Source organism: Melospiza melodia, chromosome 1 (assembly GCF_035770615.1).
Source record: "Melospiza melodia melodia isolate bMelMel2 chromosome 1, bMelMel2.pri, whole genome shotgun sequence".
In the NCBI taxonomy this organism is placed as follows: Eukaryota; Metazoa; Chordata; class Aves; order Passeriformes; family Passerellidae; genus Melospiza; species Melospiza melodia.
The window spans coordinates 135,950,774-135,978,433 of NC_086194.1; the positions used below are offsets into that span (position 1 = coordinate 135,950,774).

Genomic DNA, 27,660 nt, shown 5'->3' on the forward strand with positions numbered 1-27,660 from the left:
TGTTTTTATGTTTGTTTCTGGACAGCACTGACACTGTAGTGAAATTTTGGGGGAAAAAAAACCTGACTACCAAAAAGAAGGTTGTAAATGCTGCTAGTTTTAGCCTCTAGGAGGAAAATATCTAGGATAGTTGAAGCATATTTTAGACATAAAGAAAAATACAGTATCAAATTTAATTAAAGAACTAGAGCTGCCAGGTAGTAATTAACTGTTTTAAATCTACAGCTGTGTGAGAAAACATTGGTCACAAGAATAATGTTATGCAAATTAAAATGGATGCTTGCGTTGCACAAATTTAAATTTACAGATATCTGTGACAATATAAATTCCACTGAGAAAATAATTATGTGCTGATCTGTATTCAGGTGATCTCCTGAAATGTTGTTGACAGCCTTAAGCAGAGGAGGCAATCACAGAGAAAGACCGACAAGAATAATGCCAATGTTTAGGGAGGATATGCCTGTCAAAATATGGAACACCGAATTATAAAAAACAGATTTTATAATAAAGTTACTTGGCTTTTAAAGTGATTACAGTTTAGACATCCTCTCTGCTAATTCAGTCTGCATCACCACAGAACATTTTGACTTAGACAGAAGCTGCACACCACACATCAACCCAAGGAAGGCTGAATGAAACAAAGTGACTAAAGCTTTGCACTTGGCATAGTCCTCACACGAATGCTTCAAGTACAGGAGTCAGCTGAGGGAAGATCTATTTCTATTCAGGTTCCATTTTTTCCTACATCAAGCAAAGAGGTCTTTGCAAGCATACGTCATCAGCATTTAAAGTTCTGAATGTGGGAGCTGCATGAAATGTATTTTATATGCAATGTTATATAAATATGTATACATAGAATATATCTTCTCAGTGGTGCCATTCTTCTTTGTCAAGGACACAATATAGTTCTGTAGGAAAAACCCAATCATTCATATCTACATACTCCATAAGAACAATATTGTCACCAGTGTAGAGACCAGTGTCACCAGTGTCACCATTCACCCTTGAGATGGATCTGGGTACCAGATCATATGCTTTTTCCTGTGCTGTTTGTGGGCTGGGACAGAATGTTCTGTCTGCATTCTCACTGAGAGTTTGGCTGACTATGAAGGCATGAAGTGCAGAGTTTAATAGTCCAGCTTAAACATTTCTATGAGATCCCAGCTCCATTTTCCACAATTACCAGTGTTTCTGGACTGTAATCCAGCATCAATAGGGTCTAGAGAGATTGATTAGAAAGCAGCAGGTGTTTGGGCTGCACAGCCCTAGAGAAAACTGAGGATGGTTGGTTGGCTACAGCTACAGCTTTACAGTACTGCAATTCAGCCTTCCAGTCACAGTCAAGAGTTCTTCATCCTGTCTAGGCTGGAGTTAATTTTCCATAAATGCTGTGTTTTGGATTTGTGACTGAAAACCAGTGTTGGTAACACAATGGTGCTTTGACTATTGTTGAGCAGGGTTTACACACACCAAAGCTCCTGCTTCCCACCCTGCCCCATCAGTGAGCAGCCTGGAGGTACACAAGGAGTTTGGAAGGCACACAGATCAGCTGAACCCAAATGACTGCAGAGACATCCCATATAATATGGCATCACACTAAATTTTAAGGAAAAGGAGCTGTTTCAAGGAAAAGAGAAGACACTCCCAAGATGGAAGGTCTGCCTGGACAAGAGCCACCAGGAGTGAAGTCAGCAGAACTCAGCAGTAACTGGAGGAAGAGAAGGATCCAGAGGAGGGCCACAAAGCTGGCGAAGGGTCTGGAGCACAAGTCCTGTGAGGATTAGCTGAGGGACCTGGGGATGTTTAGACTGAAGAAAAGAACTCTCAGGGATGACCTTATCACTCTGTACAACTCCCTGAAAGGAGGTTGTAGCCAGGTGGGAGTTGGCCACTTCTCCCCAGCAAAAGGATGAGACAGCATAGTCTTAAGCTGAGGCAGGGGAGGTTCAACTTGGACATTTAGAAGAATTTCTTCTCAGAAAGGGGGATAAGACATTAGAATGGGCTGCCCGGGGAGGTGGCAGAGGGCTGAATGTGACACTCAGTGCATTGTCTAGTTGACATGGGGTGTTTGGTGACAGGTTGGACAAGATGATTTCAGAGGTCTATTCCAGCCCATTTGGTTCTGTGATAGGTAATTCTGGCAGTGGGTGACTACAACCACCAACTCTTTGACCGAAATGGACCCCAGACTTAAATGGAGGGAAGAACAGCGCCTGCAGACTAAGTAGCACGAGAAGCAAGACATACAACCAGCAAGCAGGGCTTTGTCGACGGATAGACAAGCTATGCAATTCGCCACGGACGGATGCTAAGGGCTTTGTTCGCTGAGGCGCATAAGCACGGTAAAGTTGTGACGATCCGGCCCCCGGCCCGCGGCGGGCCAGGCGCGGCCTCTCCCGTTGCCATGGCGGCCGCCCCGGCGGCGCTGGCCCCGCCCCGCCCGGCCTTGGCCACCGCCTCCACAAGATGGCGGACGGCGGGGCAGCGCCCGCGCAGCCGGACGGGGATGTGCCCGCGGCTCCGGCCGCCGGCGCCCGCAGGGACCGGCCGCCCCGGAGCAGCGGCCGCCCGCCCAGCGCCCGGGATTTGCAGGTGAGAGGGCGGAGGTGCCGCCCTGCTCCCGGGGCGGGGCCGGGTCGGGCCGGGCCGGGCGGAGCGCCGCGTTCCCTCGGGGCCGCCCCGGGCCTTCCCTCGGGCCGGCACTGAGGGCAGCGGGCGGTGTGCGGGACCCCCGCGGGGCTGCCCCGACGTGCCCTCTGCACCCACTCGGCTCCGCTTCCTTCAGCTCCCACGCCCCTTTGGGGCTGGGGAGGGGAGGACGCCTCTGGAGCAGCACTAGGCCCTTTAGGAAACGGTGTGTGCTCAGTTCTAGGGCTCTCCCGACACTTCTTCACTAGTTGGGTTTTCACTGTCCTTGAAGTTATTGAAGTGCCATTGCGTTTCCTGATTAATCGATAGGAATGTCTTGTCCCGTATGAAAATGTCAGTCCGTGCAGATGTGGTGTAAGGCTAAGGACAAGATCTCCCAGGTGTATGTGGGAAAAGTAGAGTGTGATCACAAATGTAATTCAGCATCAGTACTTAAATTTACAAACCCTTTAGCAGTATTACAAACCTTTTTTTTTTTTTTTTGCATGTGATTTGACAGTTTATGAAGGTGCAAAATCTTTTAGCAAGAAATTGATTGGAAAACTGGTGAAACTTAGTAACTGAAACTGCCCGTGTTCTATTTAATTGCATGTAATTGACAGAGAAAGATGCGTATGTTTTTTTTCTTGATTACTATTTGGAATTTTCACAGGTTCCTCTTAAGGTTAATTTTGCTGTAATCATAGGATGCTTTGAGTTGGAAAGGATCTTAAAGATCATACGGTTCCAGCTCCTGTGCTATGGGCAGGGACACCTTTCACTAGACCGTATTGCTCAGAGCTCCATCCAACCTGGCCTCCAAAACTCCCAGGGATGAGGCATCCACAACTTCTCTGGGAAATCTTTTCTGGTGCCTCACTACCCTCTGAGTAAAGACTTGCTTCTAACATCTACTCTAAATCTCTCTTCTTGTAGTTTAAAACCATTCTGCCTTCTCCTCTCACTATCTGCCCATGTAAAACGTTGCTCTCCCCTTTTTTTGTAAACCACCTCTAAGTACAAAAGGCCCCAGTGAGATCTCTCTGGAGCCTTCTCTGCTCCAGTGTTACTGTTGTGTTATTCTCTGGGGTTGCTATTTTGTTGCTACAACGTGTAACAGTAACAAATTCTGTGTTAATACTTAAGGTTCATAAGGTTGTAGTCAGCTGAAGCAGGCTGGCATTTTGGCTAGATACTTATTGATAAAGTGTTAAACCCCACAGAAGTACCCTCCTGGGTCAGTACTTGATTTGTGGTGCCGCAATACGAGAGGGGGCATGAGGAAAGCGCAGAAACCTGGCTGTGAAACCTTTCCATGCTCTCTCAGCATCCCTCAACAGGGATAGTACAGGGTATGATGTCTATGACTTACCCATCAGCTTTACATATCTGAAAGGTATTTTCTTCTATCCTCAGATGGAATGGAGGCCTTCCGCAGATTTTTTTGGGCTCACTTTTCTCAATTTAATTTTCTTAATGGACATAATTCCTCATATTTATTTTTTCCCTGCAGGAAATACCTCATAATATTATAAAACCAACAAAAAATAATATGGGATTAATACCCTGTGTTTGTAGCAGTGTGTTTTCAAGGACAGATGATGTTTCATTTTATTTCAATGTGTACCCCCTCTGCATAAAAATGTAATGAAATTGTAGCCTAGTACCTTTTCTGATGTATATGATAAAATATTAATGTCAGTCACATAGTGTGAGCAGAGTGGCTTGGGGACAAAACTAAAGATGATTTGAGAAAGTAGAGTCTTATTCAGGACAAAAGAAAGGTTGCTGAAGTGACATTGCAGGTCCCTTACATCCATTTCTAAGAATGAGCTTGCCAGTGACGTGGCAGTATTTTGGGAATCTTTGGGAAAAAGTCGTTGGGGTTTGTGTAAGTTTTTGTGGAGTGATGCCTTGAATTCAAGCAAGCAAGGCTGAATTTGTTCTTCATCCCAGTACAAGCTTATTTGAATTATGTTTTTTACATTTCTATGTCAAATGTTTGTAAAAATTATTGTTTGCTTCTATCAGAGGGTTAGATTGCTGCTTTATTTCAATTTGTTACCATTAATGAGCTGATGCTCAATATTTCTTTATGTATTTACTCTCATGACTGAATCTAATACAGATTTTATGTAGCTGGTGAAGCAGTGGAAACTAAAGGATAGCAGAGTGCAAGTTTGAAGTCATAAAGGCATTTAAGCATTGTGTGTTTTGGTTTTTTTTTTTGTTTTTTTTTCATAAAGCACAAGGGAAGTTGAATTTTAGTTGAGGTTCCTTGTGTTGATATTTCTACTTTTCTGGAGAGATGGATATTTCACATTATTTTTTGTCTTATTTCTATGCAATATGTAGTTCTTGAGTTACAGACTTACAAAAATGAGTTTTGTTTCCTCCAGCTGGCCTTGGCAGAATTATATGAAGATGAAGCTAAAAGACAGTCATTGTGCTCTGACAAGCCAACATCTACAAAGATCAGTAACCCAAAGGGATCACAGAGGTAAGATGTGGGGGATTTTTCAGAAATGTGTGGATAAGTGTCTTATTAGCTCACAAAACTTTGTCATTCCTGCTTGATCCCTCCTAGTATTAAAAGCAATCTACAGTAATTCATAATCAAAAATTGTGAATCCCTGCAATAATTCATTGTCTGTCTTCTCAGAATGCTATTAAAATTTATTTAGGAGCCTTTTTACCAATTGGTATTCCAGGTATTCCAAAACACTTTAAACCCATTTCATGTGAGGTGCTATAACCAAAATGCTGTGTTGCTCATTTTTTTACACAGACATAATTTGGGAATTTGCTGTATCAGAAAATTGCTGCAGTTCTTTGTTTCTTCAAAATTCAGTAAACTAGCAGCTTGTGTGAAACTTGGCAAGTGAACTGCTTTCAGTGTTGTTTTTATGTCACTGCCTGATGAGGCAAATAGTGATTCTAAAAATTATTAGGGTGTTCCTTTGGGGTGACAGAAATAAGGGCTTCTTAATGAATTTGTTGGGCAGGTGGAAGGAAAGATGCATATCTGTATTTCAGTCCAGCTTTTCCTAGAACACTACTAAGCTGCAGTGTTTGCAGTTCACATAACATTTGAAGATTCAGAATAGTCTTGGATGTTTTTTATAAAATTATCTTGCTAGTTTTTAATTAATTCAAAAAATAATTTAAAGAAGATAAATATTTATAAAACTACTGACAGCCATAGCAGGTCTTGTATGTGGCTTGTTTTTGAATCACTGCTGCCAGTATGGATCTCAGTGTTAAAGGAGGTCAGGCAACAGAAAAAATCTTAGTCAGTTATGCTTCAAGTTCACTGCAAATGCAGAAATCTCTTCAGGAATAGAGACAGAATATGGGACACTTGGAAGTATAGGGGGTTTTGAGATTTTTAGTTTATTTCGGTGAGCCCACCTAAGCTGACTAACCAGCTACACAGGACTAAGTTTACAAACAAATAAAGCAAACAGCTCAATTTCCCAGTACATCTCATGAAGTTAAAACTCCCCACTCCCAAGCAAAGGAGAAGCTGCCGTACCATATCTCAAATACTTCAGTGTGACAGTTGGCAAATAGTTGTTATTTGCTGCCATTCATACTGGAATCTGTGTGAAGAGGAAGAGATGAATTAGTAGACTTCAGTTTGCTCTCAGATGAGAGCAGTGCATTAATTGCATGGAAGCAGTGCTGCTCTTCTATGGTAGAAAAAAATTATTCAGTTGGAATTGACCTTTAGTGACCATCCAGAGCAACTGTTAATCCAAAATGACTCTGCCATGTGTGTACTCTTTCCTCCTTGTTCACTCAGAAGCATTCATGGCTGTGTACTTCAGCAAAACAAACCCAAAAACCAAGCAACCAAACAAAACCACCAAAACCAGAAAACACAACTCGATATTCTTAGTTTTTGAAAAAGAAGTTGTTTCAGAAGTTAGATATGAAGTTTATGTGCCAGTCATCTTCAAATGTTTTCTTTTATTCTCTTGGCAGTCTTAAACTGGATTCTCTTAAAAGGTTGAGAAAACCGGAGAGAAGCATGAGCGATGACAAAGAAAACCAAAGGTATTTTTAAAACAAAACAAAACAAAACAATTTAACAATTGTGAAAGTAATTGGGGTTTGTGTCACATTCACACTTTGCTCCCTCATGTTCTTTCAAAATGCATGTGAGCTAGGTCTGCCCTGCAAAGAGCTAGGGGACTTACTAGAGTGTTAGCTGTACATTGTTGTTGTAAAATTACATTTAGCAGAATGTGACTGGAGTGATGTAGGACCTGTAGATGCCTTAACCTGTATGGTCATAAAGGTTGTAACTTACACTTGTGCTCAAAAACTTTTTTGTTATTCTGAATATCCTGAATTGTTCTGTGTATCTATTGCTCAAATATTTGAGTACTTCCTTTCTTTCTTGAATACAAATTCTGATAAGAATTTCTGTTTCACATCCTTACCACTATCATTCTTTTAAATCTAATAATTAAAGATTTTCCATATAAATGGTGGTTGGGGGAGTAAACACAGATTTATGTACAAAGGAGACATGTCACTCAGGGATTGACAATTATGTGGCATTATAAAAACAGTATGATTGTACAGTAACCTCATACCCAATACTCTCTTCTGATAATTGTAAAATATGATGGAATCAACACATTGTGAAGGCATTGGTCTGAGAAACAGTTTCACATGGATTGACTTGCTTTCCCCCAAATGTTTAAATGTAAAAGTTGAGGAAAGTGGAAAGCAGTTATTAGTTATTAATGCTTCCTGTAATCAAAGGCAAAACAATCAGGTTTGCTAGATTTTCATTTATTTACAGATTTTTTTTACAGCATCTATTCCAATGGTATTTAGAGATTGTAGTGCCTTTCTCTAGATAATTCTTGAGGAATATCTTGATCTTCATCATCAAACAGATACAGTTTTGAACAGAACTATTTGTAGTTTAGCATTTTGTCTTCAAGAGCTAGTTATGGTGCTGTGAAGGAAAAAACCCCACAAAGTAGCTTTCACAACATTTTCTGCACGTTTTAAAAAGCCTTGGAAGTTAATAATATTTGTTTTAAAATTTCTATTTCTGATACTGTTGAGAATGAATGTATGCCACATCTTTGAATTAAAAAATTAAATTGTGGCACTGTTCAGGTTTTCCAACAGTTTCATACTTGTTTTGCTAAGGTGGTGTTAGCTCTGAGTTTATATTCTGTCCAATCCAGGCACAGTCCCATGCACAGGACACCCCTGAGGAAGTCAGTCTTTCTGGGAGTAGGTGACAGCCATATAAGATGTCCAGCTCCATCAGGACTGTGTTCACTTAAAACTTATGGCCTTGGCCTCTGATCTTTGGGATGTGTTCTAGAAGGCACCTTGGTTCTTTGTTAGTCAAATGTGTTTAGTATAGTGCTGCTTGGATTATTGAGAAGTTTGGAACCAAGTGAAGCATTTATTAGAATGAAAAGGATTTGTGCCAAATTTGCCTCTTTGTTAATTTTTTTTTCTTTTGATGGAAAGAGAAAAATTGTGCTTTTTATTTAAGGCATTGTTGCTTATTTGCATTACTATTCTAAAGATTTTATTCAGGTGACTCAGAATATAGAGGATTACAGATTTCTGGGGCTTCTACAAACCCAAGTAAAATTGTTGCTGAGCTCTTCAAGGAAGCAAAAGAACATGGGGCTGTCCCATTAGATGAAGCCTCGAGAGCATCTGGTGATTTCAGTAAAGCCAAGGTAAAAGTTAAGAAATGTGTTGATCTCTCTTTACATTTGTGTTTCTGAAATTCATCAAACCACAGGAGAGCAAGTGCCTCTTTCTGTGATTTATAAATAGCAGATTTGCTCAAAACAGTTTTATATTGTCTGTTTTCAAACAGCTTGCTCTAGAAAATGAAGGACCACACAATTTCAGAGGGAATCATTAGAAATCATCATGAACTGGAATTATATGCTTTCTTTTTAATTACAATTAATTAAATAAGAAACCAGACTAAATTTGCATCCCAAATCTTACCTATAGAATTGCTCCTAGAGTTGTGGTCACCAGTTCAGTGTCCAGATGCAGACTGGTGACAAGGTATCCATAGAGGGACCAGTGCTGTTCAATATCTTCATCAGTAACACAGACAGTGAGGTCAACTGCACCCTCAGCAAATCTGCAGGTGGCACCAACCAGGCTGAGTGTTGCAACTGACGTGCCTGCGGGCTTGGGTGCCATCCAGAGGAATCTGAACAAACTTAAGAAATGGACTCATGGGAACCTCATGAGGTCAACAATGCCAGATGGAGCATTCTGCATCTGCATCAGGGCAACCCCCAGTATCAGCACAGGCTGGAGCTTGAAAGGATCAAGAGCAATTCTGGGGAAGGACATGGGGTAGTGGTGGATGAAAAGTTGGACACGACCCAACAATGGCACTCACAGCCCAGAAAGCCAGACATGTCCTGGGCTGCATCACAAGAAGCACGGGCACCAGGGTGAGGAAGAGAATGCTGCCCCTCTACCCCACTCTGGTGGGAGCACACCTGGAGTGATTCATGCAGTTCTGGGGTCCCCACAGCACAGGAAGGACATGAACCTGTTAGAGTAGTCCAGAGGAAAGCTATGAAAATAATCAGAGGAATGGAGCATCTCCCCTGTGAGGAAAGGTTGAGAGAGTTGGGATTGTTGAGCCTGGAAAAGACAAGGGTCTGGGAAGACCTCCTTGCAGACTTCTAATACTTAAAGGCAGCCTATAAGAAAGATGAGGATAGACTTTTTAGCAGGCCCTAAAGTAGGACAAGGGGTAAAGGTTTTAAACTAAAATAGGGTAGATTCACACTAGGTATAAGAGAGGCATTTTTTACAGTAAGCGTCTTAAGACACTGGAACAGATGCTCAGGGAGGTAGTGCATGCTCCATTCCTGGAAACATTCAAGTTTGTGACCTTTAAAGGTCTCTTCCAACCTGAAGTATTCTATGATTCTTATGTTTGAAAAAGTGTACAGAACAGAAGCTGAAATGTGTCACAAAGCTTTCTTAGTCTGACTGTGGCTGCTAGATATAATTTTCCACTTAGAAAATACGTGGTAGAACAGTACTTGTTTTTTATCTCAGAAGCAAGCTTGTGGATGGCTTTTTTTTCTCTTTTTTTTTTTTTTTTTTTTTTTGGACCTAGGTAAGAATTTTGATAAACTGTTTTAGATAATTATTTTATAAGCTTTTCTTTTTATTTTTTTAGTCATTTTCTGGTGGTGGATACCGATTGGGTGACTCATCACAAAAGCACTCTGAATACATATATGGAGAAAATCAGGACGTAAGTAAAATTCATAGCAGAAAACAGAACCTACAACAGAGGCCTGCTTAATCATGTGTACAGCTTGAAATGCCAGTATTATTGTAACTATGTTTATGAGGTGAAAATAAAATGTAAGTATTAGCTACATGTTCAGTAGAAATTGTTGAAGTTTCCGAAAAGATGTTTGTTGGATACCCCTAAGGCCTCCATTATGGAGCTGTCAGATGTAAATTTGTTTAAAATTCTTAGCACGCCTCATTTTCAGTGTTGTCCTTTCCAGGTGTTGTCCTTGATTCTCTTAGCTGTGCTAACATTTTAATGCTTTTAGGAATTGATTCTTATTGTGGCTTGCAAAGAAGCCCATCTCAAACTGGAGGGCATGGATGGTGTTCTAGGGAAGGGGAAGAAGCAGGCTTGAGGCCTTTCTTTCCTATCACTTAAAAAGCAGGATGTGAAGGAGAGGATGAGGAGAAAAGAAGTTCTCTGCACTTTGCTATTTTTGTGAATGGCTAAAGCAAATTTTCAGCTTGTCTAGAAACAGCTAATAAGGCCAGAGGATGTGGTCCTGGCTAGGGGGTGCTGTTGTGCCACACAAGGAGCCTTCTGGTCTCCAGCAATCCTTCTACTCCAAGTAACAGCCGGCTGTACCCAGCCAGAATCTTTTTGGAGTGGGCTTTCCATAAGTGGAAGCATAAATAGCTTTCCAAGGGTAGGCCAGTGATACTGGCTGGGGAAGCCTAGTTTTGCTGGATGGCAAATCACTTAGAAGGAAGAGAGGATGCAGGTTTTGAAGCTGGAAAGCCCTGGCTGGACCTTTCATGTAGGATGTAGCGAAATCAGAAGGGAGCAAAGGCAGCTGGTGTCCACGATTCTTAGCTTTTGAGCTGAATGGAGCTACTTTCAGCTTTGTTGGAACTCAGCATGTAATAATCTGAGGAAAGTGTAGGTTCTGCTGTTACTGATGTATCAGCAGTAATTTGTAATTTTATGGGTTTATTTCTTAATTTCTCTGTAAAAATGTTTACTACTTTTGGAAATAATTAGAACACTATGAAGATCACTACACCCTCACTGTATCATACTTTATGTCATGGATAGCAGATTAAGAGATTCTTTTTACCAAAGTACGAGAGTGGTCTAGAAGAAGATGGTAGTCTATAACTATTGGGCTTTTTAAAAAATAATCTAACAATGACAGTTATAGTGCAAGGTATTGTTCTTATTTTTTCATTTGCCTTCTTGTTTGTGGTGTTGTACAAAATCTGTTTAGTGTACATCAAAATTTCTATAACTAGCCTGTACAAAATTGTGCTGACCTCTTTTTCTTTTTTCACTTTTTTTTAACTTGTTTTACTTCATAGGTTCAAATTTTGCTGAAACTGTGGAGGAATGGATTCAGTTTAGATGATGGCGAGTTGAGATCCTATTCAGATCCAACAAATGCTCAATTTCTTGAGTCGGTTAAAAGAGGGTAAGTTAAAATGACAACTTTTTTGAGGTATGTCTTTGAAGTGAAGTGAACAAAAATCCTTTCTCCACACACTTATCAAAAGCTCCAGATTTCTTCTTTGCCTGAACCCATAAAATGTGATCTGTATTTGCCACCAGATGCATGGGGCATTTAAAAATTTGCAATACTTTGGTTCTTTTGGTGGGTTAACTCTGAATGATACTTGCTACAACAGCTTTTATGTTCACAATTTTTTCCTAGCTCATTCTATGATTCAGGTGTCAGTATATTCTAGGTTTTGACTGTTAGTTCACTGATTTTTTTTTCTTCTTTTATGGTGAAATCAATTCATAAACCAATTGAATGTGACTTTGAAAGTATACATAATCTTAGTATTGACTCATACTGTGTGTGTACTTTTTGGTTGATTTCACAGTTCAGAATGTAATTGAAAGTGTAAATATTGTAATGTATTATTTTTGTAATTCAGAGAAATTCCTTTGGAACTGCAGCGACTTGTTCATGGTGGCCAGGTAAATTTGGATATGGAAGATCACCAAGAACAGGAATATGTGAAGCCCAGACTACGATTCAAAGCTTTCAGTGGCGAAGGGCAGAAGCTTGGAAGGTGAAAAAAGCTAGATCTGTTCTGTGCTCTGTATTCATACGCTGTTTCATTCATGTGACTGAAAATTTCAGACTACTTTGTCATGATTCCATTAGTAACATCTGCTTTGGTTTTCTTCCAATCCTATAGCCTTACACCTGAAATAGTCAGCACACCTTCTTCCCCAGAGGAGGAGGAGAAATCCATTCTTAATGCACCTGTTCTGATTGATGATTCCATGCCAGCAACTAAAATTCAAATTAGATTAGCAGATGGAAGCCGGTTAATACAAAGATTTAATCAAACACACAGGTAAATTGATTCTGAATCAATGCAGGTAACAGTAACTATTTCAATAAGTTTTGTGTTTTGTTGTTAAATGAGTCTCAGCAAGACATCAAAAAGGAGGAAATACCAGTCTTGCTGAAATGTATAATTCTGTGTCACTTTCATTACATGGATGTATGATAAACTGACTGTCAAAAATTCTGTACTTGGAAACACAATACATTTGATAACTGCAACTTCTGTTCAAACTTTTATAACCAATGATGTCCTTTGTTTTTTTAGGACATAGTACAAGCTATAATTGTTCCCAGGACAACTGAAATCTGTGTAGCCCCACTATGTAGTCATCCCAGCCCTGGGCCCTCCTTAGGAGGACCAGGTGGATGAGTTGGGAAACACTGTGAAAGCACTTTATTGCAACGTGTGGAGTATAGTCTTAATTGGAATATCGTCCACACTATGGGCAGAGAAATCCTGTGGCCCATAATCAAGAATTCCAGCTTTCTACCTTGTTATACTTAAGGTTGTGACAAACATGACATGGGCTGTAAGGGTAGACTGCAGCTCATATGCAGGAGGATATATAGACACTTCATACTCATTTGCAATTCCAGCGTGGGGGTAGGACATAATACTGAGAGGTAACTTCTGTTTTGGATGGTCATCTCCTAAGAATTGGCAGTGTGTGAACTTGATGGAGGTTTTAGGTTTGTTAGTAGCTTTGCTGATTAGAGCTTGGCACTGGTTTTATTGATGTTGGGGCAGTGCCACAAACAGTGTTGGCCAACCCCATGAGGATATGTTAGTGCAAGGTTCTGCAAAGCTCTGGTCTCCACTGCTGAGAGATCTTTGGGCAGAGGACAGAGATTTGGGCAGCAGTTCCACCCATGCTTTAGCACTGTTAAAGCCAGCCTTAATTTGAAATCTGCACAGTTTTGTTAGAACATGGCTACAGCTTGAATCCTGACTTGGAAGTGGTGTTGGCATGGACCCATTTCCATGTTAATATTGTTACATGGAGAGCTCATCTGTTTCCTTTTTTCCTTCAGGCTCAGAACAAGGACAAAGTGCAGTTTTTCTACCTGACAGTATACACAGACCACAGTGAGGATATTTTAGCTGAGATACCAGTAGGGGGGAAGATACAGCAGTACTTTTTTGATAGTTTAGACCTGATAATATATGCTGAGAGTGCAGGCCCAGATCCTTTCTTCACAGCATTTGCTGAGAAGTGACTGAGACAAACCATGGGGCTTATTGGGAGCCTCTGTAGCTGAGTTGTGTGTTCTTCTCTTTGCATGGAAGGGTAGAAGTGGTAAACTTGCCAGTAACATCTGTAACAACCTAGATTGTGTTGACAGGAACTTGTTTAATTATTATTAACTTTTTCTTGACTGTGAATCTTTATGGTTATCTTCAGCAGCTGATTTTGATCATAAATATGGCAAAGTGCATTACTTGTGTCAAAGGCCTTGAAGACTGATAGAAAGGAGAAATCACTACTTATTTGGCTACAGTAAACTTCCCAATTTATTAATTACAAAAGATCTTCACAGATTTATTCTCAGCTTAATGTCTTAATAGAAAACCCTCAAATTTCAGGATTTTATCTCTAAAATACTATTTCTTATCCATGTCTTAAAAAATTAAATTCTTCTTGTTATACTGTTTATGTGACTGTTTTATTAACTATTGTTCAGAAGTTCACTACCAAGTGAAAATAGGGGAAAGCTCTTGCTATTGAAGTGCATTAAGGATTCCTGTCTGCTTCCTCTTCACTGTGACTATATATTTTAAGATTCTTTCTTCTTTCTAACAACTTCACTTTTTTGGAATATACCTATTAATAATGAAACTTTTGACAGTGGTGTTGAGATTACTTGACTTCCTGTGTTTGGTATCAGTTTGCAATATACTTCCATGTTAAAATTTTTTTTTTCTGTTATTTGAGGAAACAAGCAACATTCACTATCATTTTTCTGGGGATTTTTTAATGTAAGAACCAAAAAATTGTGCGCTATAATCATTACATCTGGATCAGAGAGAAATATGAAATCTAGAACTTACCTAGTGGCTTAGTCTGCTTAATGGTTTTGTGTTCTCTGATCATGTTAATGTTCAGAGATGCATGTCAGATGGAATCATACAGAGGTTTCATGTCCATCTCCTTTTCACAGGATTAAGCATATTCGAGATTTCATTATCCAGTCCCGTCCAGCTTTTGCAACAACGGATTTTGTTCTTGTGACTACCTTTCCAAATAAAGAGCTAACAGATGAAAGCCTGACACTACAAGAAGCAGATATACTTAACACTGTGATTCTTCAGCAATTAAAGTGATCTTGTGATTGTTTTACAACATAGGGACCCTGCTGTACTGTCATACAATATGTTTCCAACAGATGAAAGAAAGGAGATATCAGTGTCTTTTTATTTCCTCTTTTCCAGGGATCATATTTTTGGATTTCATGTCTTCCAGCTATAACATATCTAACTTTTTTATTTTAATTTCTCAATATTATTCAGGTTATTTTCAGTCTTAAAAATAAGGTTCTGTATGTTAATATGTTTCAAACCACGTCTTATACTAAATGTGAAATGAGATAGGACTTTGTGACTCAGTTTTTTGAGGGGCGTGGGGAAAGGAGCATTTTTCTGAAGGGGACAGTATCTTTCATAGAGTTGGTAAGATTTGCACTATGGAAATGTTCTATGCTGCATTGACAAACAGCCATTTGAAAACTTAGACTGTAGGTTATGTTTACCTTGAAAATTGTATTAATATTAAGGTGTTCTTTTTAATAGGTTTACAGATAATTAATGCCCTAATATAATTTTTGTATGTTCTATTTGTAGTGTTTCATGGTGTAGTATAATATTTATATTATAGTTTTTATGTCATTTTCCTTGTATTGTTGCTCGTATGAGTGAATCAGTTCAGGAGATGCAAACCTCAGCTGTTGCGGACTATAATAGAATGTTCTGAATTATATTCTAGTTGTGCTACTTGTGACAAAAATAAATATGAATTTTTTTCTTCTTAGTTAGAGAAATGTGAGAGACCACTGTCATCTGGGGAAATTATGTGATTTACAGGAGGCCTCTGGTCGTTACGAATCTGAGTGTGCAGTTGGACCCTGTGCAACAGCATGACTCCTTACACAAACAGTTACTTAACCCCAAACAAAAATACATTGAGCTGCACAAACACAGAACTGGTCTACTTTTGTGCATGCAAGTGACAGCATAAACGTGTTAATTGGTCACATATTTTTGACCTGAATTTCAGTTGTTTATATTTGGAATTTTGGCCAAAGGTATTTTGTAGTATTCACTGGGGATTTGTTTGTACAGCTTTCACTGTGCTTGTTTGGAAGCTGTATAATTAAACCCCTTCATCTTTGAAATTACATATTTTATAAAAAAACCTGCCCCAACACTGCACTAAGCAGACAGGAGTCTTATGTTGGGGGAACTGGCTGCTGTGCTTTAGTAGTATGCAGTTTTTTAGTATTTTTGGATTTATATCAGATGAGTGGATCACACTCTGAAGGAGTATAGGTGGGCTGTATCTCTTGTACCAATATGTGTTGAAAATTGCTGTTTTCCATGTTTATTTTGTTCTGAAAATATCAATACTTGTTTATTTATGTTAAGGTTATAATTGCTTAGTATATTCTTACATTTTTACCTCAAAGTAGATATTTGACTGAGTAGATTTTAAACATGCAGTTGTATTTAAAGTATTTTGTTTTGCAGTCTGAATATCTGCATGATTTTAATCATAATTCATTTCATGTGCTAAATAATTAAAACTTTATGTTTAAGATCGCAGACAAGGTTTCTTGTGTTATTCCAGATTTATGTTGTGATAGAGTGGTAATTGTGTTGTCTGCCAAATATTTAAGCCTAAACATAAAGGAATTGTCATGTACTGTGCAGGTGTTTTATATCCAATATGCAAACAATTCTCTATGTAAATGCGAGGCCAAAGTTTGTGATATCAATTTGGGCAGTCTGTGGTTTGGGCATATTTTGGTTCAGGATACAGGTAAAGTTACATGGCTTATTACTTCTGAAGACCATTATTGATTAAGCAGTGATGTATGAAGAAAAGGGGTTAACTAAATTGTTTCTTGCCTCTTATGCCAAAACCTACAAGTACATATAATCACAGTCTCTTTGTTTCAAATACCTGTTGAATTTTAGTGTTTAATGGCAGCTGAGAGTAACTGGGGGTCCCAGAAGTTAACAATATTTTTTCTAGCACTAAGAAAATGTATCAATGCTTATGTTTAAATATTTCATGCTTCTCAGTACTTAAAAGCCTATGGAATCTTCCGCCTCATAATTTTATGTCATAACTTCTATTATATAAATTGTCACTTATAGCTAACATCTTGGCATTTTTGGCACAAAAATGTTCTTTGAGTGCAGACCTATGTGGATATGCAGTTAAGATGGCTACAAGGGAGAAAGAGCTCGGTAGAGGATGATGATCTTTCTCTCACAGTAAGGCTGCTATGTTTAGGAGTAACATTTAGTTTCCCTTAAATAGAGGTAATAATCCTATTGCTTGCTCTTGTAGGCAGCCTATGAAAGGTTCAGGCTTCACCTCTGCTTGGCTTTCTTAGAAATCCTTTATCACACAAGAGCCAAATAATCAAAACCTGAATGTTTTCCTTAAAGAAAACTCCTCAGTAATAATTGATTCTTGATAAACACAGCCTTGTTAGTCTTTGGGTTTTGGTTTTTTCCTCAGCAGTCCACTGAGTTGTTTGCAAGCATTCTGCTTTAATTAAACTACTGGACACACTTGTATAATTAGCATATATTAGCAGTTATCTCATGCTGTTCTTGCTCTTTGGTGAAAATCTGTCCAATGTTAAATGAATCAAGGAAGAGCACACAAGTACTCTGAGGAGCTATTTGCTAGCTCCCTGCTTAGTTGCTTGCACTGAGTTACAGGTCCCATGGTCCTTAAATTGTCTTATGCTGTGCAGGGAGAAGAGACAGAGATGCATCTCCCCCTTGCCCATGCTGCTTAAAGCTGGCAGGCCTCAGCATAGGCATGTGCTGCTCTGGGCAGGTGAGACAGCAGCAAGAGGTGGGGGAAATGCTGAATCAATGGCCTGCCAAAAGCATGTCTGGTGTTTTTGTAGGATGGGTATAATTGCAATGGGTCCTGAAAACAATAAAAGTGTGGCTGCTTCTATTTATCCTGGAAAGCACTGGCCCTGGAATGGGGTTAGATGAAAACAGTGCCGCAGAACCATCTGCACCTATTTGAGGTTTACAGAATTGGCTTTGTGACTGGGAGATGATTTTAATCCCTGTGTTTGTAATTAGTGAATTTGATCAAATTTGAGTTTATGATGCTGGTTCTGCTTCTTAACGACCTCTCTTTTGAGAGAGCATTTCCATTGAGTCTTTGGTCCTAAGTTAAATTTCTTATCTTAAAAAAACTCTAAACAGGTAACTTACAAGGAGGAAAACAGGGATGAGGTGATTTAAAGGGGGCAGTTACTTCACAGGGAGGAAAGCATAACACTAATTAGAAGCTTGTACAATTCAGGTATTCTCAAAGGGAAATTCAAAAACAGTTTTCAATAGCTGAACTACTGGAATGAAGCAGCCTTAAAAATCAACTTTCTTTTTTGTTGTTTTTTTTTGTTTTGTTTTGTTTTGTTTTGTTTGTTTAAATTTTATTGTTATGCTGGCTTTCTGTAAGATTTGTTTTAATTATACCAAATTTATTTAGGTTGGTACTGATGTAAAATAAAGTAAAAAAAGATGGCTTCATTTTTGAAAAGCAACTTGCTTTGCCTTTGTCTAGTCATAATTAATAAATTCTGATGTATGTTTCATATTCAAAGGGCTGGAGATGTTATGTATATCACTGTATGAATTCAAAATTTCCTTTACAAGCCTTCCAAAAAAAGTCTGCTGAATATCAAAGAACTCAGATACTAGAACTCAACTTCTTACACTTCTTAGTTTTAATTCTCCTTTAGTACTGGTCTTGTTCTGCCCATAATATAAGAGCTCCCTGGCAGCATATCTGAATGTTAAAGCAAAGAAACTATGTTTAAAAACTTTTTCATCTAAAACTGAGAAATGAGGAGAGTTCTGTTCACTGGGAGCTGTCTGCTCTGGAGTTCAATATGTGATCTACAAGTTATGTGGTTTGGCTCTTTTTCAGAGATATGGGAAGGTAGATTTGTTATTCCACACTGCATTAAGATAAATCAAGAGAGAAATTCTTAACTGTATTAAAATTAAATTTTTAAAGATTCTTCAGGGAATTATTCTGGAAGAGCTACTATTTTGCATTTATAAACCTTTTCCAGTTCAAATTAATTTGGTGAGCTCTTAGACTATTTAAATACTAACAAGCAAGAATTCACAAATGGGAATAAGCATGAGTCATTTTTCTAATCTGATGTTTCTAGTTGAAGTTTGAATAGAAGGGACTGTTTATGCAAGGCCAAGATATTGGTATTTGTTTTGTAGAATTTGTAGTGTCTTACTAGGTGCTGATATAAGAATTTTGATTGTCTATTCTAGAAAAAGAAAAATCAAAACCGTTTATAGTGTTTGCTAGCTCTAACCTTAATGCTACCAAGTAACTGCACTTTGAGGACAAAGTAAATTTTCTGATTTCCGAATTAAATTTTCATTTTTGTGAACTTTTTTATGACAATAGCTTTCTACAGTGTTTTGCACCAATGGAAACCTCAGAACTTCAGTGCTTACCTTGTGTAAGCCACTGACAAATTTCCATTTCAGTGCAAAGAATTAATTTCTGTTTATCTTATAACAGTTCCTAATCAAATTACACTAAGTCATCATTAATCAAATGTTCACAATGTAAATTTCCTTGCAGGCTCTCATGACAATTTAGTCAATTTTAAACTAGATTTTGCCAACCAATACCTCAGCCTGAATGTGAAAGTGTATGTACTAGTTTTTTTGTAAGTTTACAGTTAATAGAGAAAAACATAGATAACATGTTTACTTCTATTTGCATTCGAAGTCTTCTTTACTTAGCAAACTGATTCTTGATACAAGAAACTAAGAAATTTTCAATGGAGAAGACTCTGTCTCTGAATGCAGAAAAATGCTACCAATCTTTGTCCATGAGTGAGTATCTCAATACATGTCAATAGTAGTTTCCACTGATTTATTTATCACTTTTTTAGTATTGGTTCTCTTGTTTTGATACTGTTTTAGTATTGGTTCTCTTGTTTTTCCCATGTATTCTTTCACCTCTTTTAACTATAAAATTATATTCTGCATATTGTTATTAATGCGGGACTTCTTCCTATAGCCCTCAAATCCTGTCATCTAAAAGGAATCATTGAAAGCAGAGGAGGGAGCATATGTGGATATAGGCAAATGGTTGTGTCAAAAAGTTTTTTATTAAATTATTTGCTCCTGCTCTTAGAGTCTAGTAATTTGTTTCATTTTCTAAGACCAATTCGTGAAAGCTGTATTTCATGGAAAGAGACACCGACCTTAAACCAGGTCACAACTGCTTGGTAACCTTGGTCACTACACAAAAAATTGTAAGCCAGAACTTGCTTGCTGAAAGAACTGGAGAGATCAGACAATTAGACCTTAAAAGGATCTTCTCAGGGTTCAGTCTTACTTTTTCCTCCCCCTCACTCTTAAACCCTAAGACTGGAAAAGTTTGGATAAACCACACACACCTTGCCACCATAGGACTCAATAATATGTAAGCTTGACTTAGCTACTATGTTCTGTATTCCTGTTGTTGCAAAGCCTGGCCTTTGGAGTCCAGTTCTGTCTGAGTTTTGTGTGTTTGTAATAGTATCTCATGGCCCAAGTTAAGAAAGAAGCTTAGATCATGTATATAATAAGGATGTGGAGTAAGTCATAGTGTCACCAAATAAATAAATAAATGTGAGAAAACTAAACCTTGAAAGGATTTTGGAGGAACTTTGACAATTCATGTTTCTTCTCTAACCTGCACTGGCCTCTTCCACACAGAGGTTTTCATTTATTTACTCATCTAAACATTATTTTGGGCACATATAGAAAGTCTCTTTAAATTCTGTCTTTCTATACAATTCCTATTGGCCTGCTTGTAGGCACCTATGGGAATAATGAACTTTATGTTCAATGCTTTCATCCTAGGTATTTTTGTGGCTGGTTTCATGTCTCTCAGCATAAATAGTGGCTGCCTTGTTGTAGTTGCAATCTTCAGGCCCTACTGCAATGAAACTTGGAAACAATAAAAGATCAGATTCATGTTCATTATTGTTCCCATCAGCTGTAGCTCCTACTGCTTTGACTGCTATCCAATATCAGAACATGTCGACCTGGCAAGGTCTGTTTGCCTTCGCTGTCTCTGTGGGTGCTATTTCCCAACCGACTGCGCAAGCAGAGAAGGTAGAGCTGACCCGAAGTCAGTGATTTCCAGATGGCCTTTACTCACAGTCAAGGCCACCAACAAACACACATTTAATTTTATGAGTTTCTTAGAACAGTAGCCTTTCCAAGCTCAGAGAGTGCTGCTGGCTTTGTACAAGTACACTAACCACTTATTAAGTGCTGTTCAAATAGTGAGATGTCTTTATTATTAAGAAAGCTACATTTAGCTAATAGACTTGCTAAGAAGATGATCAGAGGGATAGAGCGCCTCTCCTAGGAGGAAATACAGAGAGCTGGGATTGTTAAGCCTGGAAAAGAGAAGGCTTTGGGGTCACCTAATTGCCGCCTTCCAATAGCCAAAGGGAGCCTTCAGGAATAATGGAGAGGGACTCATTATAGCAGGGAGTGACAGGATGTGGGGAATGGCTTCACATGGAAGGTAGGTTTAGATTGCATATTAGAAGAAGTTAGAAGAAATTAGAGCATTCTCTGTGAGGGAGGTGAGGCACAGGAACAAGCTGCCCAGAGAAGTCGTGAATGCCCCATTCCTGGAAGTGGTCAAGGCCAGGCTGGATGGGGACTTATGGAAAATGTCCCTGCCCATGGCAGGTGGTTTGGAATCCAGATGATTTTTAAGCTCTCTTCCTACTTAAACCTTTCTATGATTCCATGATACTCTTAGATGAGCAAATCAGTCTCTTTCCTGTGGAGTAAAAATGTGAGAGTCAATAATGTGTTTTTTTGTAATATTTTTGTAATATGTTCACTGAAATTGAGATTCTGTAGCATTGTTATGGAAAGCTTGGTCATACTTATAAGGATATTCAATTCCTGCAACACAGTTAAAAAAAACCATAACTATATAATTATGGTCCTGGCAAATGACTAGGTGCATGTTCTTTCTCCTTTCTTTATCTTCACGTTCTGAGGGAGGAATAGATTATAATTCATATCAGGTATTTCTCCTAGAGAACCTTCAACAGATGTGAGTGACAATGAAAGACACTGCTTTCTTACTCCAGCTATCTTAGCACCACAGAGCTTTCAGTTCATACTTCCCATGAAGGCGGCTGCCCACCTCTGATAAATGTCATTCCTTTTTTCCTATTCTTGCCTTCTTAAGCACCTGCCACTGAAACTGAGGGAATCTTCTGACAAGAAAGTTCCATTCTATACTGTCAGGATCTCATCTATTATGTTGCACCTCATCCATTTTATTTGGACTTCTGCAGCTAATGCTTCTGCTCAAGTAATGACGTGCTCGTGTGGCTGATATTTATATTCCAGCTTATATTCCAAGGACTCAACTTCTTTCTGAGAACTATATTTTTGTCCATATTTAAGAAATTATTTGGAAGAAATATATTAAAGTAGAAGAAAATAAGTCTTCCTCAACTCAGTGATGAAAGATTGTCACCTTTCATTCAGTCATCACTAATGGATTCTGCTCTTTACACTGTGCACTTTTTTTCCTCCGTAGCTAAGTTAAATTTTTCATATCAAAGATCTTGATTATCTTTTGACTTTTTTTGACTAAGTGGACAATTATCATGTTTAACTTAAGTTCAGGGCACTTTGGCAGTATTACCTCCCCAGTTTTACCCCAGTAACTGTGGTTTCAGCCATCATTGCAGCTGATCTGTCAACCCGTGACATGCTAAAAACTGCAGATAGTGCAGCCTGGGAGAACTTCCCCTTTCTATTGTTTTTCTTTTATTTTTTCTTGTTCCTCTGTGTTCTAAAGCAGAACAGATGGAATTGCTGTAGAAGTCAGCAGGAATTTGTTCTCATCCTGTGATCCAATGGGTTTTATAGATAAGGAAGTTAAAAGGCAAACAAAACAAAGCAAATCTTGAGCAGAAAATGACTTCTTATGACCTTCCTCTGAGCACTGCATCAGAGGTTAAACAAGGCCAAGTGCAGGGTCAGGAAACTGCATGAGGGCAACCCTTGGTACTAGCACAGGCTGGGGCATGAAGGTATTGGGGGCAGCTCTGTGGGGAAGGATTTGAGGGGTGCTAGTGGATGAAACCCTAGGCATGATCCAGCAATGTGCATTCACAGCCCAGAAACCCAAACATGTCCTGGGCTGCATCAAAAGAAGAGGTGATTCTGCCCCTCCACTCTGCTCTCATGAGACCTCACCTGGAAGTGCTGTGTCCAGCTTTGGGGTCCTCAGCACAGGAATGAGAAGTGAGTTCAAAGAAGGGCCACAAAAGTAAAGGAACAGCACCTCTCCTATGAAGGCAGTCTGAGAGAGTTGGGGTTGTTCAGCCTGGAGAAGACAAGGTTCCAGGAAGACCTTGCAGTCTTTCAGTACTTAAAGGGGGCCTGTAAGAAAGATGAAGACAGACATTTTAGCAGGGCCTGTTGCAAGAGAACAAGAGGTAAAGTCTTTAAACCACAAGAGGAGACTAGAGATGAAGAAATTTTTTTCTGATCTGGGTGGTGAGACACCAGAACTGGACACCCAGAGAAGTGGTAGATGCCCCATCCCTGGAAACATTCAAAGTCAGGCTGGACTGGGCTCTCATGTAGTTGAAAATGGCCCAGCTTATTTTAGAGGGGGGTCTGGACTAAATGATCTTCCAGGTCCTTTCCAACCCAAACTGGTCTATGGGTCTATGAATTGCCTGGCAGAGGAAAAAGATGTGATGCACATGTCAAATGGGAAGATAAAGGTGTGTGGACCTGTTGGGACCACTGTCACCAGTGACAACTCTTTGATTTTTTTACCTTCAGTTTTTTGCCTTCTGTTTTTTTACCTTCTGAGAATGTTTTCTTTTACTCTCTGCATAAGCAAGTAAATTAATACAATTTCCATGCAGCAAAGAATGGAAATGTGTAGAAGTGTATCAAAATAAATAGAAAACAAAAAATGTAGTATTATAAGATACCAGTCAGTGACTTTGATTTGACAGTGATTAGGAATTTGGGAATTGGTCTTTTCTGTTATATTTTAAAGTAGAAAACCAAGATGCAGCACTGCACCTGAATACTTATTGTAAATGGTTTGTGCAACATCTGCCTCACCAACTGCTTTGTGCCTTATGGCTGTGATGGTCATGAGACACTGCATACCAAAATTTAATATCAGCAGACAGAAACATCTCTCTAGTTTGATGGATCTGTATTTGTGCATACAACAATAGATGGAAAATCATTTTTGGAATCTGCTCAGATACATCTCTTCTGTTCATTCAAGTTAACAGAAATATACAAAGTTACTCTCTGTCCTTATTCTAAATGTTATAGAGGACAATTTCAAGAGCAATACACAATGATTTCTTTTCCTGTGGTGAAAGTTTTAGATTAAGTGCCTTTTGATATTGACAAGACACGAAGCAAACCAGTGCTAAGTGTCTTGGGGAACTTTTACTGTGTAAGAACTCCAAAGAATTGGTTGGTAAATATTTTTGAAAGTAAATACTGTATGAGTTTTTCTTTGGTTTCAATACATGAGTGCCTGGTAGCAGAAAGTTAACAGTTCTATCAGTAAGATTGAAAAGAATTTTTAATTACTAGGGAAATTATGAAAATAATTAATTCCAGAAAGAATTGGATTATAGCCATTTAGTAGATTTGACCTAAGTCAAATATGTCAGAGTTTTCAGCAAACCAAAACATTTTGACAGCCAGTATAGATCAATTTAAATAAAATCATATGTTTTCCATCTTTTAATCTTTTAACTTGAAGTAAAATTGAAATGAAAGCTTTTTAAATGAAAGAAAACCAGGAATGTGTCATTTTGAATAGAACGGAAGGAAAGAATTAATTTTCTTATTTGCAATTGAAAAGGAAATATGAATCCTGTATAGCTGGTTTGAGTGGTTACAATTTGCATTTTTCCCTCAGAAATTGTTGACCAAACTATTTTTGAGATAGGTGCAATCTTGACTTGCCTAGTTTATGCAAAAATTGCATGATACAATTCCCACACCAAAACCACTGTCTCTCCAGGACCTCCTTTCAGAGTATAATCAAGAGTGGAAATGTCCAGGGCAGTTTTATTATTTACATGGTCAATAGCTTTCGTTCCTGTTGATATAAAAATTTACTTTTGAAAGCTGATGACCAAAACTGAGTTCAGAGCTTGCATTTCATTGAGGGTCCTCAAAACTCTGAGAATGGGATTCAGTTCAAAGGTTAGGGCACTTAAATGTAGGTGTCTACTTGTGCACATTTTTGTATGGGCAGAATGCCCAGCTCCCATTCTGTTCAGTAGAGGTTTAGGGCTTGATCAAGCAGCTATCCCACAGCCAGATTCCTGGAGCTTTTCAGTTTCTGAAGGCTCCATGAGGTTGACAGACTCAACACCTGACTTTTGGGACGTAAGTCTGCATGAAGGGAGCCTAGAGATGCATGGGTTACTGCAGGGTATTTCAATGTCTCTGCTTCCTGTGTGGGGACAAATGAGTCAAACCCCTTGTGAGTGCCATCATGTCAATTTAGAGATTTTTTTGGTTTACCCTAAAGTAACACCACATACTTTGGCAGCTGCTGGTGTTCAGCTGCCTGCATGTGCTGGCCAGATCTCTGCTGTCTGTATGAATTTTGAAACTAAATTCATGTTTCATAACCTGTGAACTGACTCTTATTTTGGGTGTCTGTCACTCTCAAAACAGGACTTTAAATATTTTTTTAATCTTATTTTCCTGTAGTCTTTGGCGGCACAAACTTAATATTTTTCAGACTACAGCATAGTTTCAATGTGACACCCATTATTTCCCTTTCTCGTATTCTTACCACATACTCATTACAAAAATCACTATTACACTGAAATTAGGAATTAGAAATAAAGTCTCTTAGGTTATGAAAAAACCTTGCCTCAAAAATATTAGAATTATTCCCCAGATAAGCATAAGAAGCAGTAAGATCTTGTATTCCTTTAGCTACCTCTTGTTATCCAGCATATTTTTGACAATACATAAATTATAACAGTGGCTACATGTGTGTCTTATTTGCCAGACTCCAGATACATCATACTCTGTATGGCTCAGTGGCAGTCCTCTGCACAAGGTTCAAGGCTGATTGATGGTACACTTTGATGTACTGATCTTTAGCAATAGCTGTAGTAGTGGAACACCTTAATAAACGCTGTTCAAGGCCAGTTTCAAGGCTGGACATTATCACCTAATTACTTTGATCAGAGTGGTGGCAAATATTTGCATAGTACATGCATGTGGATTCAGCCTGTTTTATTTTATTTACAGAGTAACTTTTTGGAATAGGGTCTGTCTGAGGTCTACTCTGGAAATTGAGATTCATGGTTTCCACAGAACCATGCTCTTGCAGACCTCTTCTCCTCATCTTCTGACTCCATCCTATTGCATCTCCTCAGAGCCACCCTGTCATGCCCTCCCTTAACCTTTTGTTCCTCCCTAAATATTGTTACCTAATGCAAACTTATTTCTGTGCTGTTCATGTTCTGTTCCTTTCTTGCTTCATAGCTTGATGAACGCACATTATAAAACTCACATTGTGGAACGCTGCTTTGAAGTGCTGTTCTGGCTCCCCATCAACTAGGTTTATATCTGCTTCACTCAAGTGATGCTGCTTCACAATGTCTTCAGTTGGGCTCAAGACTCAAAATCAGTACCCCATCCTCACTCCCCCTTGGTCACCCATCAGCAATCTGTCACTGTCTGTGTCCTCTTTCAAATGTTGCCTTCTGCAAAACTGCTGATAAGATATAGCCTTCCATAACCATTCTCCTAACAAACACTCAGCCAAGTGTTTCCTCCTTGTGCTGCAGTAATTTTCCAGTGCTCTCCTCCTCTCCTACCTCTTTTTGCCACAAAGAGCGTTTATCCATGCTGTCATCCCTGCTCCATTCCTACCTTATCTTGAATTCTTTATAGCACCAAATATAAACTTTTTTTTCTTCCAAGGAGCTTTGTATCTTAATCCTCATGTCTCTGTCATCTGGTATTAACTGCCCAGTTCTAGTGTTTTAGATCTGACCAGATCAAGAGGAATAAGCAAGGAATTTTTGCTATAATTTAGCTTTAGAAATCATTAATGGGGCAAGATGGTGCTGGCCTTCATCTCTCACCTCTGCTCTGCCTGTGCCACAAACATCAGCAGGGAGCTGGGGTCCTCTGAATTGCAGCCAGGCAACTCTCCTGTTGCACTGCAGTGCCTTCCCTAGGAACCTCATCTGCAGACACCTCTGCAGTGTGGTGTTTGTCTTATACCTGCATCCAGCACCCCTATTCTCTGGCTATGGTTTCTGCAAATTCACAGGATTATTAAATCAACGGGTTTTAGGGACAGTCCTCTGACTGTAATCTCTTTCCAGACACAGGAGAATTTCTTCTAAGTGCAGACATAGAACTTCAATGGACAACAGTTGTTTTGGTCTGTTTAGCCAAATTTGCTGTGTCTAAATAACACATGTAAGAAGCTAATGTACCAAGAGTATGAGGCACAGTGAACACAACTCATGTGATTGCATCATTAATGGCTCTCCCTCTTGTTTTTAACATCAGCTTTTCATTCTTATAAGGACATTATTCCTTGTTCCAAGAAGAAAAAAAATAGCCATGAAATCCTCCTTTCAATGTGGAGGATGTATTTTTAGGGAGTGTTCCCTTAACTATTTATCTTTCCAAGGTTTTGCTAACTTGGGCAGAGCAGTCGAGCTGAAATGAAGCATGAAGCAGAGAAGTCTTTCCCTCAGCCTGAGGAGTGATTATCATTAAAGAAGAGCAGAGCTGAGGTCACTGCAGGTCATCAAGGCCCAGTTCCCCTCTTGCCTGGTGATTCAACCCTTGGGCCAATGTTCCTCACCCTGCGTCTCAAACCAGACATGGAAGCTCTTGGCAAGGGAGGAACAGAGCTTTTTTCACAGGCACAAAGTGTTTGTATCTGCCTCCCATTCCCTTGCAGGTTCTGGCTTACCTTTAGAGTCCAGGTGTCCATATGGAACAAGGGCTGAGATGAGGTGGGGTCTGGTGCTGTTCTCTGTCCAAACCCAGTGAGAGGCGAGTCTGGCCCGGAGCAGCTGGCAG

At 39.1% G+C, this 27,660-nt stretch overlaps 1 protein-coding gene across 1 annotated transcript; it reads left to right on the forward strand.

Annotated features, from left to right (window-relative positions):
• Positions 1 to 2,469: 2,469 nt before the first annotated feature.
• Positions 2,470 to 18,124, forward strand: UBXN2B (UBX domain protein 2B). Its single transcript, XM_063169129.1, has 9 exons — positions 2,470 to 2,595; positions 5,031 to 5,131; positions 6,619 to 6,690; positions 8,198 to 8,357; positions 9,845 to 9,922; positions 11,266 to 11,375; positions 11,845 to 11,982; positions 12,112 to 12,273; positions 14,427 to 18,124. The coding sequence occupies exons 1-9, from the start codon at positions 2,470 to 2,472 to the stop codon at positions 14,587 to 14,589; spliced, it is 1,110 nt and encodes a 369-aa protein (XP_063025199.1). The 3' UTR covers positions 14,590 to 18,124.
• Positions 18,125 to 27,660: the final 9,536 nt, after the last annotated feature.

What these genes read in the sequence shown, in the direction of transcription:
- UBXN2B (XM_063169129.1), top strand. Translation starts at nt 2,470, where the DNA reads ATGGCGGACGGCGGGGCAGCGCCCGCGCAGCCGGACGGGGATGTGCCC. An exon ending in AACCCAAAGGGATCACAGAG is followed by an intron (nt 5,132 to 6,618) that starts GTAAGATGTGGG and finishes TTCTCTTGGCAG; the next exon opens with TCTTAAACTGGATTCTCTTA. An exon ending in GAAGGGCAGAAGCTTGGAAG is followed by an intron (nt 11,983 to 12,111) that starts GTGAAAAAAGCT and finishes CCAATCCTATAG; the next exon opens with CCTTACACCTGAAATAGTCA.